We start from the raw sequence: 18,119 nt of genomic DNA on the forward strand, positions 1-18,119 counted from the left end.
CTACTTGGTTATGAATTCAGCAAGCACCATTAATTCCAAGAGATGCTACTGTATATATGATATACTCTTTTTTTTTTTTTTTTTTTTGTACCAGTCTTAAACTTCTCCCCTCTGTTCTCTCTCCCCCAGCTCCCGTCCCATCCCCTGACCCCCACCAGACACTCAGAGAGTAGGGGTGTATCTGGGGGCCCTGCCTACCACACCCTACCTCACCCCTCCTCCCACGGGGCCCCTCAAACCCCCCCCATGTGGGGTCCCCTGGAGCCCCCCAGCACCCCCAAACCCTGGAGCCTCAGCTGCCTCCGCCCCGCGCCCCCACTCAAGCCCTCGGCAGCACTCTGCTATAAAGAGGTATGGTCCTGGGCCTTTTGTCTAAGAGGGAATAGGTTCCAAACAGTAATAGTCAGCACAGTTTCTAGAGATGATGCCTTTATCAATAAAATAGCCCAACTCTAGGGTTCTAAGAGAGCCTCTCTCTTCCTCTTTTTATCTCCCTCTCTAGGATCTGAGTAAAAGTCCTAAGAGTATGAAGAAGCTGCTGCCTAAACGTAAGCCTGAGAGGAAACCTTCAGATGAGGACTTTGCTTCCAGGAAGAGTACTGCAGCTCTGGAGGAGGATGCCCAGATCCTGAAAGTGATCGAGGCCTACTGCACCAGCGCCAAAACACGACAGACACTCAACTCAAGTAAGACTATGCCGCAAACACACAACCTGTCAGAGACCCAATACTTCAACCAATACCAACTAATCTTTGGTGTCTTTTATTTCTGTACTAACATGAACCATGTCCAGATTAGTTCTAAGACTTCACAGGTTCTGGATAAATGCTCTTTAGAGTATAGCTGTTTAGATTCAACTGTCACAGTGTCTAGTCTATTGCTACTCATAGTTCAGTGTTGTCTCCTCTCTCTCTAACTATGTTCTCTCCTGTTTCTTTTCTCTCCCCTCATCCCCTTTGCATTCTGTTATTCTCTGCTCTGTTCCTCCTCCTTTTGGTTTGTCTATTTTGTGTCCTCTCCCTTTAAAAAAAATAATATATATATATATATATTTTTTTTAAATTTATTTATTATTTTTGTCCTCATTCATAACCCCACCATCCCTCCTTGTTTTAAATATACCTGTATATTATTTATCCTATTATTATGGATCCCTCCACAACTTACCTCAACAATTATTTGCCCCCCACACTGCTTTATTATGGTTTGATCCACTCCCCCTCGTTCCGTATGGTTTGATCCACTCCCCCAGCATGGCAGGGTACTGATTTGATGCATAACCACGTGCTGGCCGAGCCAGTTGACCGGTCCAGTGTGGACACTATAGGTTGCCGTAGCAGCCTGTCCAGAGGGACCGAGCCCTGGTCTGACCTATCAGAGGACTCGGATTATGACAGTATTTGGACCGCCAGTAGTTACAGGACCTCCTCCGTTTCTCGTAAGAGCTACAGTCGCTCCTCCCATATATCCCGCTCCCTCACAACTTTTGTAATAAACTATATTATTTTGAAAGAGAAATATGATTTTCTTTCTTCGTAGTTTTGGAATCCCATTTCTGGCTAGGCCACATTCAGTACGCAAATGTTGCAGATAGAAATGCAGTGAATAGAGCTGACATAATTCCTTAATATTCTACATGCTTGTTTAACATAATACATTTCTATCTGAATGTCGGCCAACGTTGTGTCCTGCTGAATGCGGCCCTTCAGCCACCGTTTGTAGTTTCTCCCCCTCCCTTAGTCATGGTTGGCTGTGTATGGTTTACAGTAGCTGTGTCTGGTGTTTCTGTGAAATGTCTGACATGCCAACCTCTCAGAAACTGAAGATGGTGAGGAACCTAACATGACCTCTCTCCCTTATGTATGTATCCACAGTGCCTTGCAAAAGTATTCACCCCCCCTTGGCATTTTTCCTATTTTGTTTCAATACAACCTGTAATTTAAATGCATTTTTATTTGGATTTCATGTAATGGACATACACAAAATAGTCCAAATTAGTGAAGTGAAATGAAAAAAATAGCTTGTTTAAAAAATTAAAAAATAAGTGGTGTGTGTATATGTATACACCCCCTTTTTGCTATGAAGCCCCTAAAGATCTGGTGCCACCAATTACTTTCAGAAGTCACATAATTAGTTCAATAAAGTCCACCTATATGCAATCTAAGGGTCACATGATCTGTCACATGAGCTCCTTATATATACACCTGTTCTGAAAGGTCCCAGAGTCTGTAACACCACTAAGCAAGGGGCACCACCAAACAAGTGGAACTATGAAGACCAAGGAGCTCTCCAAACAGGTCAGGGACAAAGGTGTGGAGAAGTACAGATCAGGGATGGGTTTTGAACATCCCACGGAGCACCATTAAATCCATTATTAAAAAATGGAAAGAAAATGGCACCACAACCAACCTGCCAAGAGAGGGCCGCCCACCAAAACTCACAGACCAGGCAAGGAGGGCATTAATCAGAGAGGCAACAAAGATAACCCTGAAGGAGCTGCAAAGCTCCACAGTGGAGATTGGAGTATCTGTCCATTGGACCACTTTAAGCTGTACACGCCACAGAGTTGGGCTTTACAGAAGAGTGGCCAGAAAAATAAAAAATATATTATGTTCACCAAAAGGCATGTGGGAGACTCTCCAAACATATGGAAGAAGGTACTCTGGTCAGTTGACACTAAATGGAGCTTTTTGGCTATCAAGGAATACGCTATGTCTTGGCGCAAACCCAACACTTCTCATCACCTTGAACACCATCCCCACAGTGAAGCATGGTGGCGGCAGCATCATGCTGTGGGGATGTTTTTCATCGGCATGGACTGGGAAATAAAAATCAGTTTAATTCCAGGTTGTAAGGCAACAAAATACTTTCGCAAGGCACTGTGTGTATTCATGCATGCACTACTGGTTAGTGCCAGTTTGCACTGTTCTGTGAAGGGAGTAGTACACAGCGCTGTACGAGATCTTCAGTTTCTTGGCAATTTCTCACATGGAATAATAGCCTTCATTTCTCAGAACAAGAATAGACTGACGAGTTTCAGAAGAAAGTAATTTGTTTCTGGCTATAATCAAACCCAAATGCTGATGCTCCAGATACTCAACTAGCCTAAAGAAGGCCAGTTTTATTGCTTCTTTAATCAGAACATCAGTTTTCAGCTGTGCTAACATAATTGCAAAAGGGTTTTCTAATGATCAGTTAGCCTTTTTAACATGATAAACTTGGATTAGCTAACACAACGTGCCATTGGAACACAGGCGTGATGGTTGCTGATAACGGGCCTCTGTAGATATTCCATAAAAAATCAGCCGTTTCCTGCTACAATAGTCATTTACAACATTAACAATGTCTACACTGTATTTCTGATCAATTTGATGTTATTTTAATTGGCAAAAATTGCTTTTCTTTTAAAAACAAGGACATTTCTAAGTGACCCCAAACTTTTGAACAGTAGTACACACACACACACACACACACACACATACACATACACACACACACACATACACACAGCCTTCTCCCCTCAAAAGGTCTCGGTGGACAAAGGGAATAACTGCTCCTCAGCCTCCCTTCTGTTCTCAACTATTAACGGCTTCAAAGGACCTGGTGTCGTGTTACAATCATTAAAATGATGAGTTGATATGCTGCTGTCATAGCTTAGATCTCCCTTGGAGAACAGAGATATTGAATCTCCTGTATGGCTAAAGGATAAATGGTAGATGAGGGAGACTTGATTTGCCAGGTCAAGTTCTCCTCCTCTACCCACACCTGTCCTGATCCTTCCACAGGCCCCCTTTGACAGGCCACTTATCTGAATCTGGTTTGGGATGTATCCTAATACTCTAAAATGGCCTCCTTGTCTTCTTTCCTTCATTGCCGCTGATAAATGAAAGGGCTCCTATAAAGGACTGTGATCAGGGGGGACAGGACACAAGGAGAAGAGGCTAGTTTGAACTATTGAGCTACAGCCTTAGTGTGTCAAACTAAGGTCACCCTCCCCTCAGTCTGTCAATGAGTCATCTCGTCCATCGACCAATGTGCTCTGCTGACGGTCTTGTTTTACCAATCAGGATCCAGGGAGAAGTCGGGTGTGCACATGCTCTTCCCTGAGGAGGAGAAGATCATCGTGGAGGAGACCAAGAGCAACGGACAGACTGTCATCGAGGAGAAGTAAGCACTACATTCCTCCCTGAACTACCAGTGCGTTAGATTGGGACAACTCTTCACTTCACACGTTCAGAAGTTTATATGTTCCCTAATAGGGTTTATTGATAATGGTGAGCTGTGGTTGGGTTGGTTAACTAACATGTCTGTCTGCCTTAGGACTCTAGTAGACACGGTGTATGGGCTGAAGGATGAAGTGCAGGAGCTGAAACAGGTGAGCGTTCAGGGGAGTTCGCCAAACCGTCACATCAAATAGCATGTCAGTCGTACAGCATCAGCATCATAATGAATCAATTAGAGGCTCTCTATGACAAAACTCTAAGCATATACATCCCAGAACCAGAGCACTGTTCATTCCAGGCATGTGCGATTTAGAGCCTTTTCTAAGATCCAGCGGCCGTCTTTCTCCCCTCCCCCCAACAGGACAACAAGAAGATGAGGAGAACCCTGGATGAAGAGCAGAAAGCCAGGAAGGAGCTGGAGAAGATCCTGAGGAGAGTCCTGAAGAACATGAATGACCCCACCTGGGACGAGACCAACCTGTGAGTGCTCAGGTGACATCGCATCAACATGGTTGGGTTCGGGTTCCACCGTGACTGGACTAAAATTGTTAACCACAAAGCTATCTGACGTAACACTGTGGAACACTGATCTGTCACTGTTGTAAGAGACTGGGTGTGGTCCAAACTCAAAACAGCCAAATAGCGTCCCTGAATAACTCTGGAAGACTATTGGCTGCGGCATGGACCTCCGACCTCTGCGTTGATCTGGGATTGGAAAGAGGCTGGAACAATCACACCAGTGGAGATACATCTGACATCACTGACTCTGTCTCCTTCCGGGTGCTTCTCGAAGGGGGATTCCTCTCTACCTCTCCCCTTCTGCACTGATCTGAAAGCAGGTGAAAAAAACATGGGAATTTTCTGTCACTTGTACAGTACTTTAACATTCGTGATGAGGAAAGGAAGTAAGTTCAGACTATTGAGATCCATCCCCTGCATGTAGAGGAATAGTCTCAGGGAATAATTTCTAGAGACAGTGGCTGCATCTCAATAGTGGTTTGCTCTTCTCATCTTTGCTGATCTGCACTGGTATGTGCAGTAGGTCCCTAGTGCCTACAAAGGGATTTCCTTCCACCTGTCCAGTTTCTTGCAGATGAAAGGTAGCAACGGTAGACTATTGAGATGCAACCCAGACAATTATGACAGATGATGATTTTGTCACTGCCTCCATTACCCTGCTGCCAAGCTCCCCAACACCCCCACCCTCTTACCCCACTCTGGAGCATCTCCCTGCCCATTCCTCTGAGCCTTGTAGGAACCTATGGCCAACACACAGAACAGCATAACCTCTAGCTCATTCTGCATGTTTCCATGGAAACCTTAGCAATCCCATACTGGAACGTTTTCAGGTGATTCTTTTTTTTTTGGTGGCTTTCTGATGATGATGTTTTGAAGTATTCTGGATGACCTATTTCTTGTTTGTTACTGTTATTTTACTGGATAATGGACTTTCTATTTGAATGCTTTCCTGAAAACACTGTTTCTACTTTTGCTTTTCTACTTCTTTGTCGCCTATGATTTGTACAGAAACTAACCGTAGCGTCTCAAATTAATATCATGAAATGTGCCTTGGGGAAATTATTCCATGATATTAGCTTACATTTCTGGCAGGCTCTTCAGTTTAAAATAAGTCAAATATTCCAATGCAATATTGATTCCAATGATGAACACCAATGTAAACTACTTATCTAACTATTTCAGATTCTATATTATGTCTGTAATTGATGTATTTAAATGAAATTGACTGAGGAATGTATAATGTGCTCCTCAAGTCTGTTGTTCAGTGAACCTCCCTCCCATATCCTCTATTTATTACCTCTTCGTCTCTCTCACTCTTCTCAACTCGTCTCTGAATTAAACCAGTAAACTGAATCTCGTGTGTATCTGAATACTTGCGATGACTGACGTGTTGTACCCGTCTTAGTTGAAAGCGCTGGCTGGAAGTTGCCTCTGAATAACAGCGTCTGCTTTAATGACCTAAATGTGATGTAGCCTTTGACCTGCAAAGTGCTGTCGCTTTTCAGTTCAAATGTATCAGACAGTTATCATTGGATACCTGTCAGTGGTAGATTCAGGTGGAAATATACTATAAACAGTCCAGGAATGGTGACGGTGACCACGATTCCATGCGCACAGTATTCCGGACAGTAGCTCATATCCCGCTTAAGGTCTTATTTGGGATAAGCAGTTTACATGCACCTTTTGGTATCTCGCTCACGAGTATCCATGAATAAACAGAATAGTTAACATTGAAGTTATATGGGTAAAATGGAATAGTAACTGGACACTGACTGTAGGCCCTCTGACCTGTACAGTAATATAATAACTCCGGAATTATACATTTCTTGCAGTGAAATACAACAGTTTTTTCCTCGGGAACAGAAGTGGAGAAATATGAATTCTTTCGGCATCTCTTGAGAAAATGTGAATGTGAGTGTAACATGTTATCTTTGACACTGTTATGCCAGCAGGCAGTATTTCGACCACAAAATATGCACCCAAGATCAACTGAAGTCTAATCAGAAACGTGTTTCATTGTTTTCTCAGCTTTTCATTTTCTTAAAACCGGTCAAACGGATGACATTTGGACATTTCGTACAGGAACAAACATTCTGTTATTTTTGAGTTATTGTGCAATTTTCTAAACAGATCAGACAACTTCACCGATGTTAACTAGATGACTAATGCATTCATTCTAAGACATTATTCTGGTCAGCACTACTTTATTTAGTCTTCTGGGGCATCAAGTTAAGACAGAAGAGGAGCTGTGCCTTTGGAAAGTATTCAGACACCTTTTTATTACATTATAGCCTTTTTTTTAAAGTATTCAATTGTTTTTATTCCCCTCATCAATCTACACGCACAATACCCCATAATGACAAGTCAAAAACAGTTTTTTTTGTTGTTGTAATTGTTACTAATATACTGAAAAGAAAAAAACGATCACATTTAGTATTCAGACCCTTTACTCAGTACTTTGTTGAAGCACCGTTGGCAATGATTTCAGCCTCAGGTCTTGGGTATGATGCTACAAGCTTGGCACACCTGTATTTGGGGAGTTTCTCCCATTATTCTCTGCAGATCCTCTCGAGCTGTGTCCGGTAGGTTGGGGAGCAATGCTGCACATCTATTTTCACGTCTCTCCAAAGATGTTCGATCTGGTTCAAGTCCGGGCTCTGGCTGGGCCACTCAAGCCAAGCCACTCCTACGTTGTCTTGGCTGTGTGCTTAGGGCCGTTGTCCGGCTGGAAGGTGAACCTTCGCCCCCGTCTGAGGTCCTGAAAGCTCTGGAGCAGGTTTTTGACTATGATCTCTGTACTTTGTTCCGTTCTTCTTTGCCTTGATCCTGCTGCTGAAAAACATCCCCACAGCAAGATGCTGCCAAGCTTGTAGAGTCATACCCAAGAAGACTTGAGACTGTAATTGCTGCCAAAGGTGCTTTGACAAAGTACTGACAAGAGTCTGAATACTTAAGTAAATGTGATATTTTTAAGGATATTGTGTGTGTGTGTAAATTTAAATATATATTTTTTAGAATAAATCTGTAATGTAACGTGGAAAAAGTCAAAAGAGGTCTGACTACTATCCAAATGCACTGTATATGAAAATAACCATTGCCATTATTTGGATCTGTGCCATTCACTTTGAACTGGACTGTGTTTACATCATGAGCAGTCACGAGTAGATGCATTTATTTATTTTAGATCAAAGCGAGAGCTGCATGTGTCCACCTGTGCACATCAACACATTTTCAGTCACCTTGTCTGAAGGACAAGTGAATAAACAATGTCAAGCCCTGCATGTTTTTTTTTTTTTTTTTCAAAAGTCTCATGGAACACCACACATTGGCAGCTTACTGTAGGTTGAATAATATAACGGCTATTTCCATGTTAAAATGTTATGGGATGCATTTCTCTTTTTGTTTTTGATGGTAGGCCACTGGTAGGCCTGTAGTCGTGGCCAAAAGTTGAATAACACAAATATTAATTTTCACAAAGTCTGCTGCCTCGGTTTGTATGATGGCAATTTGTATATACTTCAGAATGTTATGAAGAGTGATCAGATGAATTGCAATTAATTGCAAAATCCCTCTTTGCCATGCAAATGAACTGAATCCCCAAAAAACATTTCCACTGCATTTCAGCCCTGCCACAAAAGGACCAGCTGACATGTCAGTGATTCTCTCGTTAACACAGGTGTGAGTGTTAACGGGGACAAGGCTGGAGATCGCTCTGTCATGCTGATTGAGTTCGAATAACAGACTGGAAGCTTCAAAAGAAGGGTGGTGCTTAGAATCATTGTTCTTCCTTTTGTGCTTTGCACAAAAAGAGCTTCACAGGCAAGGATATTGCTGCCATTAAGATTGCACCTAAATCAACCATTTATTGGATCATCAAGAAGAGGAGAGCGGTTCAATTGCTGTGAAGAAGGCTTCAGGGCACCCAAGAAAGTCCTTCAAGCGCCAGGACAGTCTCCTAAAGTTGATTCAGCTGCGGGATCGGGGCACCACCAGTACAGAGCTTGCTCATGAATGGCAGCAGGCAGGTGTGAGTACATCTGCACACACAGTGAGGTGAAGACTTTTGGAGGATGGCCTGGTGTCAAGAAGGGCAGCAAAGAAGCCACTTCTCTCCACAAAAAACATCAGGGTCAGACTTATATTCTGCAAAAGGTACAAGGATTGGACTGCTGAGGACTGGGGGAAAAGTCATTTTCTCTGATGAACTCCATTTCCGATTGTTTGGGGCATCCGAAAAACAGCTTGTCTGGATGAACAATGCCTTTTCCAGCATGATGGAGCACCGTGCCATAAGGAAAAAGTTATAACTAAGTGGCTCTGGGAACAAAACATCAATATTTTGGGTCCATGGCCAGGAAACTCCCCAGACCTTAATCCTATTGAGAACTTGTGGTCAATCCTCAAGAGGCGGGTGGACAAACAAAAACCCACAAATTCTGACAGACTCCAAGCATTGATTATGCAAGAATGGGCTGCCATCAGTCAGGATGTGGCCCAGAAGTTAATTGACAGCATGCCAGGGCGGATTGCAGAGGTCTTGAAAAAGAAGGGTCAACACTGCAAATATTGACTCTTTGCATCAACTTCATGTAATTGTCAATAAAAGCCTTTAACACTTGTGAAATACTTGTAATTATACTTCAGTATTCCATAGTAACATCTGACAAAAATATCTAAAGACACTGAAGCAGCAAACTGTGGAAATTAATATTTGTCATTAACTTTTGGCTATGACTGTACACTATGATCAAATAGTCACAGTAGCCTACTTGACCACTGTTAAAAGTCTAACTTAAAGCGTATTGCTTCAGTGTTCACAGTAAATGTGCCGGAAGTTGCACAGAATTTTCACAACGTTCAAGTTTGCGCTCAGCAGACCTTACATTTGCTTAGTGCCGAAATGTCTTTGAAGGAACATTGCCTACAGTATAACCCCTCAGTCATTGCACCTCTCAACACAGCTACCAACTGTAGGTACAACTGGCCCTGTTGTTCCACAGGTTTCAGCACTGTACCATCAGGTGAGCTTGCGTGCCAGTGTTGCATGACTTCTGTTGGCAATGTGGCGTATCTGGCCTGAGCGAAGCCCATTCTATTGTGGAGGGTCCATGTGGCAAAGCTTCCTTTATGTGGAGTGAGGGATGGGATGGGATGGGGGGGGGTATTCAAACGGCTGGAAACCTTTGACGACTGTGCCCACCTTTTGTCTTGGCATAAGCCGGCGGTAAGTCCCCCCACGTTAATTCCACCATTGTGACTGTCCTCCTGCCCACAGCCTCATTGTTTCACAGTAATCCAGGTTTGGGCTGAAGGGAGAGAATGAAGAGAGAATAAAGGTTCTGGCTGTGATTGAAGCCATCGTGGAGGAGTACAGTATGTGTCGATGACGAATGGGAGCATCATTTAACCCTTTGATTGTTTGATTCTCAGTTGGGATAGTTTTGTTCCAACCCTGCACTGACTGGCACACTTGATTTCAAATCTATCATCTCCTCATGGTTGCCAGTTTAGACCAGGTTTGGTCAGGTGCATTAGAGCTGGGCTGGAATAAAAACCTGCACACACTGCGTCCATCCAAGACTGGAGTTGCCTGTCCCTGTAAGTGAAATCTATTCCATCATCTCTCTGTATCATAAAGAGAAGATGCCATTTTAAGAGCAGTGAAAACAGAAAAACAGATACAACTCGGGTGTAACAATGAATCTATTCAGCTCACAGAGGCTAGTTCTACTGTTTCCCCAACAACACACCACCACAGCAGTCTCCACTCCCAACACCATTATAAACAAAGCGGTCTGAATCATAAAGCCTCACAGGTCCACAGAGACAACGGAATTGTGGGAGATTTAATCGCCGGGCGGACACCCCGTCGGAGCAGAGCGCGGGGATACGTAGTCGGACGGATGGGGCTGAACGCTTCCTCCTTCCTTCCTTTTGTTTGTGCAGAAGCGAGGGATGACATTTGGAGAGAGAATGACATCTCATAGACATTTACATGAGGACAAAGCTCTGGAGCAGCCAGTGGTGGTGGCCTGCCCACTAGACAGACAGCAGAGGCTAAATATTACCTGTCTGCCCCTGATTAGAATAGCACTGGATCTCCAGGCTGTCTGTGGTGCTGTTCTGTTCTGCATAAAGAACTGATGAGGATCTTAACTAGTAGTCTGTCTCTACGGTTTCACTAAAGCAGAGACTGTGGCCGGGGTTCAATGGTGGTTGTTTCTGCATGACAGTTTCTCACAGTGCTGATCTCCTGGCTGGTGCTCAATCCAGACAGGCTCTGTTTTCAATGCATGGGAGGTGAATAACACCCCACGTCTTGAACTGACAGATTATGCTGATTTCCAGACATGTTTTCACCTCCGCAAGGAGTGATAGCAGAGTTGTCTGGGAATTAGACTAAGTTTCAGTTCTTCAGGAAGTAGCCAAATGAAACTCCCAATGTTGGCTTCCTGGTTCCTCTGTCTAGTCCTTATTTCTATCATTCTAAAGGACATGCATATGCCAGCCGTAGAAAGACAAAAGCAGTGAACTGAAAAGCGATAGTGCTGCACATTCAGTCCCTTCATAGCAGCAGGCAGTGGAGAGAGTGAAGGTTGTATAAAGATGGCCTTATTAAAGTGACAAGGCAATTTACTGCCTTTTATGGGGGCGATGACTCTACTTCATTGACTTACAATGGAAAGGATATAATTTTGCAGATGTTGGTGGAAAGTCTGAAATGTCAGCTCCTTTCAGAATGCCAGCCTGGGCCTTGATGGTGAATGAATAATTGATAAGTCACCTTTTGTCTACCGTTAAATATTCTTACACAAACACAAAAGCGCTGCAGAAAAATGGAAAAGAGCATCTAATGTATCTTTTTTAGAGTGCAGATCAAACGCGGTGATTGCTTGGATGTGCCAGGAGGGGTTCATAATGAGTATGGGAACAAGGGGATTGAGTGTAGACCAGCCTACTGTACCTGGTACCTTTTAGAGTTAGGAAACAACTGGATGATCTTAAGTAGGCTGAAGCCTGTTTTTGTTTAAGCCTTGGGCGAAGATTATGACAAAGATCACAGAGAGACAAGATCTCTGACCGAAGGTGTCCAATAGTCTAAAGTGGCTGCCTCTCCTTGTCTCCTTTCATATTTTATGTGAAAACAAAGAATAGCTGAAAGCACTATCCTGGAAGATTTGTTTCAGTGCAGATGGAGAGGATGAGACATTAGGGAGCTATTATAGACTATTGGATTTGGGACACAGTCCTACACTCAACTGAAGGGCAGGGGGTGAGGTAGCTGGCAAAAAGGGAAAGTGTATCTCTCACATGCATTCAACACTCATATGGCAAAGATCAGTAATTGTTCCTGCTGCGATCCGTCCCTTTTCAGCCCAGTCTGAGTTCTGCCCCCCACAGAGCTGATGTAACGTCCAACACGTGTGTAAAATAAAGATAGTCAATGAACTGTTATTATACAGGCATTATGGAAACTACATGTTCTACACATCCTGTTATATCATCCTCATGATAGCTTAGGCCTTTGGGTCAAGTCAAATGTTCAAGTCTTACAGTATGCCCATAGTGTAATGGTAGTCTTGCCAGCTCCCTCCATCCACCTACACAGCCCTATAGTCCTACGGCAATAGGGGGTATTGTCTAGGTTGAGAGCAGCAGATTGTCTGCCATCAATAGTTCTGTACAGAATGAAAGTGACAGCAAGTCACTGCAGCCATCTTACAATGGGCCTCAGCCAATTGGGCAGCTCTGAAACCATCAAGGTGTCTTTATTTTTAGAGGCCTGAATCAATCAGCTGGGTACACCCTCCATGTGCATATATATACACACACACACACACACTCCTCGACTTGTTCCTGGCTTCTTTACACTGGCTCTGTTCAATGACTAGTGATCATTTAGATTTGACATGTATTGTAGAAGCCAGAGCTAGTCTCTCTCTCTCTCTCTCTCTCTGTCTCTCTCTCTCTCTCTCTCTCTCTCCACAGCCCTGTCATTAATTTCCAGCCTTTGCAATTTTCAACAAAAAAGAGAGAAAAGGAGGAAAAAACGACAAAGGCCGGGCGAAGACTGGATGCTCTTCTCTTAGACTCTGTTATTGTACAAAATAGCAGAGCAATAATTTTTAGTCAATGGTTTACTCTAAAAGCTTTCCACGTCAGCTCTGTAAAGAAAAGCAATAAAGCCCAATTCAATGGGCATGAATAAAAAAGAACAATCCTTTGGGGGTTCGACCAAAGGGCTCCTTTTCTTTCACTGGTAATCAAATTGGAGCTGAAATGAAATGGAGTTTTCTTATGAAAATAGCCTTTGTTGCCAGGAAGGCTGGTAATTCATAAACAATAAGCAGGCCTTTGTGTTGATAATAATATATTCATGCTGGTGCTCCCGGGGAAGGGAAGGGTAAAAGCCAGAGCGTCAGGACTAGACTGTATGAGGAACAGGATATAAAAGGCAACAGAGGCTTGAGGAGACACACCAGTCCTGCTGCCACAACTCTCAGAGATGGTTGTTGCTGCTGAAGCTGCTGCTACTGGGTTCGCTCTCTCACTCTCGTTCGATCTCTGTGATCTCTGATCTGCTCTCTCTTTCTCTCTCCCTCCCCTCACTCACCATCTCTCTTTCCTGCTCTCTCCACTCTCCTGTCTCTCTCTCTCCACTCTCCTGTCTCTCTCTCTCCACTCTCCTGTCTGTCACTCTTATTCACTCTCCTGTCTCTCTCTCGCCACTCTCCTGTCTCTCTCTCTCCACTCTCCTGTCTCTCTCTCTCCACTCTCCTGTCTCTCTCTCTCCATTCTACTGTCTGTCGCTCTTATTCACTCTCCTGTCTGTCTCTCTCTCGCCACTCTCCTGTCTCTCTCTCACCACTCTCCTGTCTCTCTCTCTCTCCACTCTCCTGTCTGTCTCTCTCCACTCTCCTGTCTGTCGCTCTTATTCACTCTCCTGTCTCTCTCTCGCCACTCTCCTGTCTCTCTCTCTCCACTCCTGTCTCTCTCTCTCCACTCTCCTGTCTGTCGCTCTTATTCACTCTCCTGTCTCTCTCTCTCCACTCTCCTGTCTCTCTCTCTACTCTCCTGTCTGTCGCTCTTATTCACTCTCCTGTCTCTCTCTCTCCACTCTCCTGTCTCTCTCTCTCCATTCTACTGTCTGTCACTCTTATTCACTCTCCTGTCTGTCTCTCTCTCGCCACTCTTCTGTCTCTCTCTCGCCACTCTCCTGTCTCTCTCTCACCACTCTCCTGTCTCTCTCTCTCTCCACTCTCCTGTCTGTCTCTCTCCACTCTCCTGTCTGTCGCTCTTATTCACTCTCCTGTCTGTCTCTCTCTCTCTCTAATCTCCTGTCTCTCTCCACTCTCCTGTCTCTCTCTCTCCTCTCTCCACTCTCATGTCTCTCTTTCTCCACTCTCTTGTCTGTCTCTCTCTCCACTCTCCTGTCTCTCTCTCCACTCTCATGTCTCTCTCTCCACTCTCCTGTCTGTCGCTCTTATTCACTCTCCTGTCTGTCTCTCTCTCGCCACTCTTCTGTCTCTCTCTCACCACTCTCCTGTCTCTCTCTCTCTCCACTCTCCTGTCTGTCTCTCTCCACTCTCCTGTCTGTCGCTCTTATTCACTCTCCTGTCTGTCTCTCTCTCTCTCCACTCTCCTGTCTCTCTCTCTCCACTCTCCTGTCTCTCTCTCTCCTCCACTCTCATGTCTCTCTTTCTCCACTCGTTTGTCTGTCTCTCTCTCCACTCTCCTGTCTCTCTCTCCACTCTCCTGTCTCTCTCTCCACTCTCTTGTCTGTCTCTCTCTCCACTCTCATGTCTGTCTCTCTCTCTCCACTCTCTTGTCTGTCTGTCTCTCTCTCTCCACTCTCTTGTCTGTCTCTCCTCTCCCCTGTCTGTCTCTCTCTCTCCACTCTCTTGTCTGTCTCTCCTCTCCCCTGTCTGTCTCTCTCTCTCCACTCTCTTGTCTGTCTCTCTCTCCACACTCTTGCCTGTCTCACTCCACTATATTGTCTATCTCTCTCTCTCCACTCTCTTGTCTGTCTCTCTCTCCACTCTGTCTCACTCTCCACTCTCCTGTCTGTCTCTCTCTCCACTCTCTTGTCTGTCTCTCTCTCCACTCTCATGTCTGTCTCTCTCTCCACTCTCTTGTCTGTCTCTCTCTCCACTCTCTTGTCTGTCTCTCCTCTCCCCTGTCTGTCTCTCTCTCTCCACTCTCTTGTCTGTCTCTCCTCTCCCCTGTCTGTCTCTCTCTCTCCACTCTCTTGTCTGTCTCTCCTCTCCCCTGTCTGTCTCTCTCTCCACTCTCTTGTCTGTCTCTCCTCTCCCCTGTCTGTCTCTCTCTCCACTCTCTTGTCTGTCTCTCTCTCCACTCTCTTGTCTCTTGTCTGTCTCTCTCCACTATCTTGTCTGTCTCTCTCTCTCCACTCTCTTGTCTGTCTCTCTCTCCACTCTCCTGTCTGTCTCTCTCACAACTCTCATGTCTCTCTCTCCACTCTCTTGTCTGTCCCTCTCACCACTCTCCTGTCTCTCTCTTCACTCTCCTGTCTCTCACTCTCTCCAATCTCTTGTCTGTCTCTCTCGCAACTCTCCTGTCTGTCTCTCTTTCACAACTCTCCTGTCTCACTCTCCACTCTCTTTTCTGTCTCTCTCTCCACTTTCCTGTCCGTCTCTCTCTCCACTCTCCTGTCTGTATCTCTTATTCACTCTCATGTTTGTCTCTCTCTCCACTCTCCTGTCCGTCTCTCTCTCCACTCTTCTGTCTGTATCTCTTATTCACTCTCATGTTTGTCTCTCTCTCCACTCTCTTGTCTGTCTGTCTCTCTCTCTCCACTCTCCTGTCTTTCTCTTTCTTTGTCCACTCTCCTGTTTGTATCTCTCTCCACTCTCTTGTCTGTCTGTCTCTCTCTCTCCACTCTCCTGTCTGTCTCTTTCTTTGTCCTCTCCTTTCCCCTGGCACTTGTCTATCTTGTTCCTTCTTCACCAGCTGCAGCAGAAGAAGAGATTTACTCCAACAGGGGGGGGGTTATAGATAACAACAGGTGTGTCTGAATTACCTGTGGAGCGACCAAACAGACGTGGAACACTTGTGTGGATGGTGGGAGGGGCCCCACCAGAGTGTGTGTGTTCCTGGAAGCTGCAGGTATATGTTACTGGAAGACTGAGAAGCACCTGCTGACAATTCTTGGAATTGTGGACATGTAAAGAATACATGTTGGGTTGGAAGGGACATGCTGTTACAGCATCAGGACCAGGAGGAGTCTGGAAGACGTGGTGGAGGGACTAGTGGATTTAAACACACCTTCCTGGGAGAAAGGAGATAGGACTGACAGGATGTGAGTGTTCATTTTAACCTTTGCTTCATCGTGTTGCTGGTTTGACATATTTATTATCAGAAAGTTTTCTTGTGGTGCTTCTACGAGGGTTAGGGCGATTTGTAACCTAATTTTCCAGATTCCAAGATGAATGTGTGTGTGTTGAGGGATGCTGTTGAGTTCAGGTGCGTTCAAAGTTCCGCACCTTTTTGGATTTATCATTTGTGATGCATTGAATATAATCACTTCAGGATGGACAAAGCTACACAATAATTTGAAAGCTTGTGTTTCTAAATTGCTTATGCTTTCTACGTGGACTTGAGTCTTATGATCTAGAGCCGTGATTCTCAACTGGGGGGTTAAATTTGGGTCGCGGAAGGATTCCATTGAAAACATACTCCAGTCTGAACCTAAACTACCTAGCTTCAGACCGGTAGAAAGTGTGTAGAAATAATAATGAACCTACGTTTTTTTATAATTTTAGTGTCGGAAAAAAAAAATTATTAAATTAGTATTTTGAATATAGAGCTATTAGCAGCACTATTTAGCAGATTGGGTTGATTCTGTGGTCTCAAACCAGTGCGCTTACCAACATTCTTCATTAACATAGCATTAAAAATAGCTTTCCGGATGGTATTTTGAAGATTGTTTTTTCACAGTTTCAATATTGGCTCACGAATGAGACAACCTGGTCCAACTTGGGTCCAGAGGCAAAACCAGTTGAGAACCACCGATCTAGAGGACATGTCATATAGACGGTAGTGGTGATGAACGGTGATGACAGTATAGGATCAAATAGCAGAGGAGGACAGGGACAATCTGTTCATTTGGAGATTGCTTCTGATCAAATCAGACACTTTTAATGATTGTTGTCTTGACAACCAAACAGCCTTTCAGGAAGTTGATGTGAAGCTCTAGGATACAGTACTTTAGTCCTGTATATTATACTATTGATGTGAACAGGTGAAGCTTCCATCATACAGTACTTTATTTCAGTATATTATACTATTGTTTACAATATCATAAAAGACTGGCAACCAGGAAGTGTTTTACATCAACATCAAAGACAGTTTCCTGAACCTCAGTGTGTTGTCAATGGCAAATTATACACCTTGTCTTGGCTGTGTAACTCTAGGAGGTGTCTTTAACTCACTCTAGGGTGTCCGTGTGTGACTAAACTAAGTTGAGCAGTTCGGAAATCTCTTGCTGCTGCTGCTAAGTTGTCAAACAGCACAATAAATAAAAACAGACACATCAGTACTTGCAGTAGCTACAGTTAGTAGCTAATTAGAAACACAACTATATTTTCACAGATATACGCAAACAGACTTGCACGTGAATTGACAGTTTGTGTGTTCCCTTCCATAAAAGTCTACTAACATGTGTTCCCTTTACTAAAGCGTTTCTGATATCCTGCAGGACTATGTCTCAAAGTGAGTTCTTGCGACCATAAGCTCTTGGTTGCCATCAGCTGGCGAGACAGAGTACTGCCTGCCTGTCAGTACTGGGAAGCCTACTGTCAACTCATGCAATGGCTTCAGAAATTCCCAGTGGATGTCCACCATATTGTTTTAACACTCTGATCCATGAGCCTACATCTCCCTAATCAACTAGGCTCTTTGATTTGTCTCACTTGGTATTTTTTCTAGTTGAAATCTGAGTTGATAATGATGTCACACAGCTTCACGTCAGTAGATGGCAGTGTTGCCTAACGAATCGCAGCTTCCTTTGCATCCTGCTGAATGCTACACATCCAGCAGTTTTAAATCCAAAAATTCCAGGATTGTCGAATGAAAAGGTGCACCTGTGACTAGTGGCCTCTAGATGTCACCTGAGCTCTATGAGAAAACAGCACACATCATCCTTCCATTGGTGGGCATGCATAGGCTTCACTGTTGTTCACAGACAAAGGCCCAATGTTGACGAAAATACACTGTTAGTAGCCTAGACAGTAGTTCAGTGTATTTTAAAAGAGGTATAATTTGATGGAAAATCGTAAAATTCTGGCTACCCCATAATGAACTTTGAATATATGTTATATGTTATATGTTATAACAAAGGATTGTAAACAAATGATC

The 18,119-nt window shown here is 44.1% G+C and overlaps 1 protein-coding gene across 2 annotated transcripts in view; it reads left to right on the forward strand.

The window, feature by feature from the left end:
• Nucleotides 1-6,095, forward strand: part of LOC118376626 (rho guanine nucleotide exchange factor 7-like) — a 28,714-nt gene extending 22,619 nt beyond the window's left edge. The window contains exons 16-21 of one of the 2 annotated variants that reach the window (XM_052489050.1): nt 130-351; nt 503-686; nt 1,253-1,438; nt 4,068-4,167; nt 4,321-4,375; nt 4,585-6,095. In XM_052489050.1, coding sequence (XP_052345010.1) covers nt 130-351; nt 503-686; nt 1,253-1,438; nt 4,068-4,167; nt 4,321-4,375; nt 4,585-4,707 — 870 coding nt within the window. In that variant the 3' untranslated portion in view covers nt 4,708-6,095. The remainder of the gene's footprint in view (nt 1-129; nt 352-502; nt 687-1,252; nt 1,439-4,067; nt 4,168-4,320; nt 4,376-4,584) is intronic. The other variant, XM_052489049.1, reaches the window with a different exon arrangement.
• Nucleotides 6,096-18,119: the final 12,024 nt, after the last annotated feature.

Source organism: Oncorhynchus keta, chromosome 30, assembly GCF_023373465.1.
Source record: "Oncorhynchus keta strain PuntledgeMale-10-30-2019 chromosome 30, Oket_V2, whole genome shotgun sequence".
In the NCBI taxonomy this organism is placed as follows: Eukaryota; Metazoa; Chordata; class Actinopteri; order Salmoniformes; family Salmonidae; genus Oncorhynchus; species Oncorhynchus keta.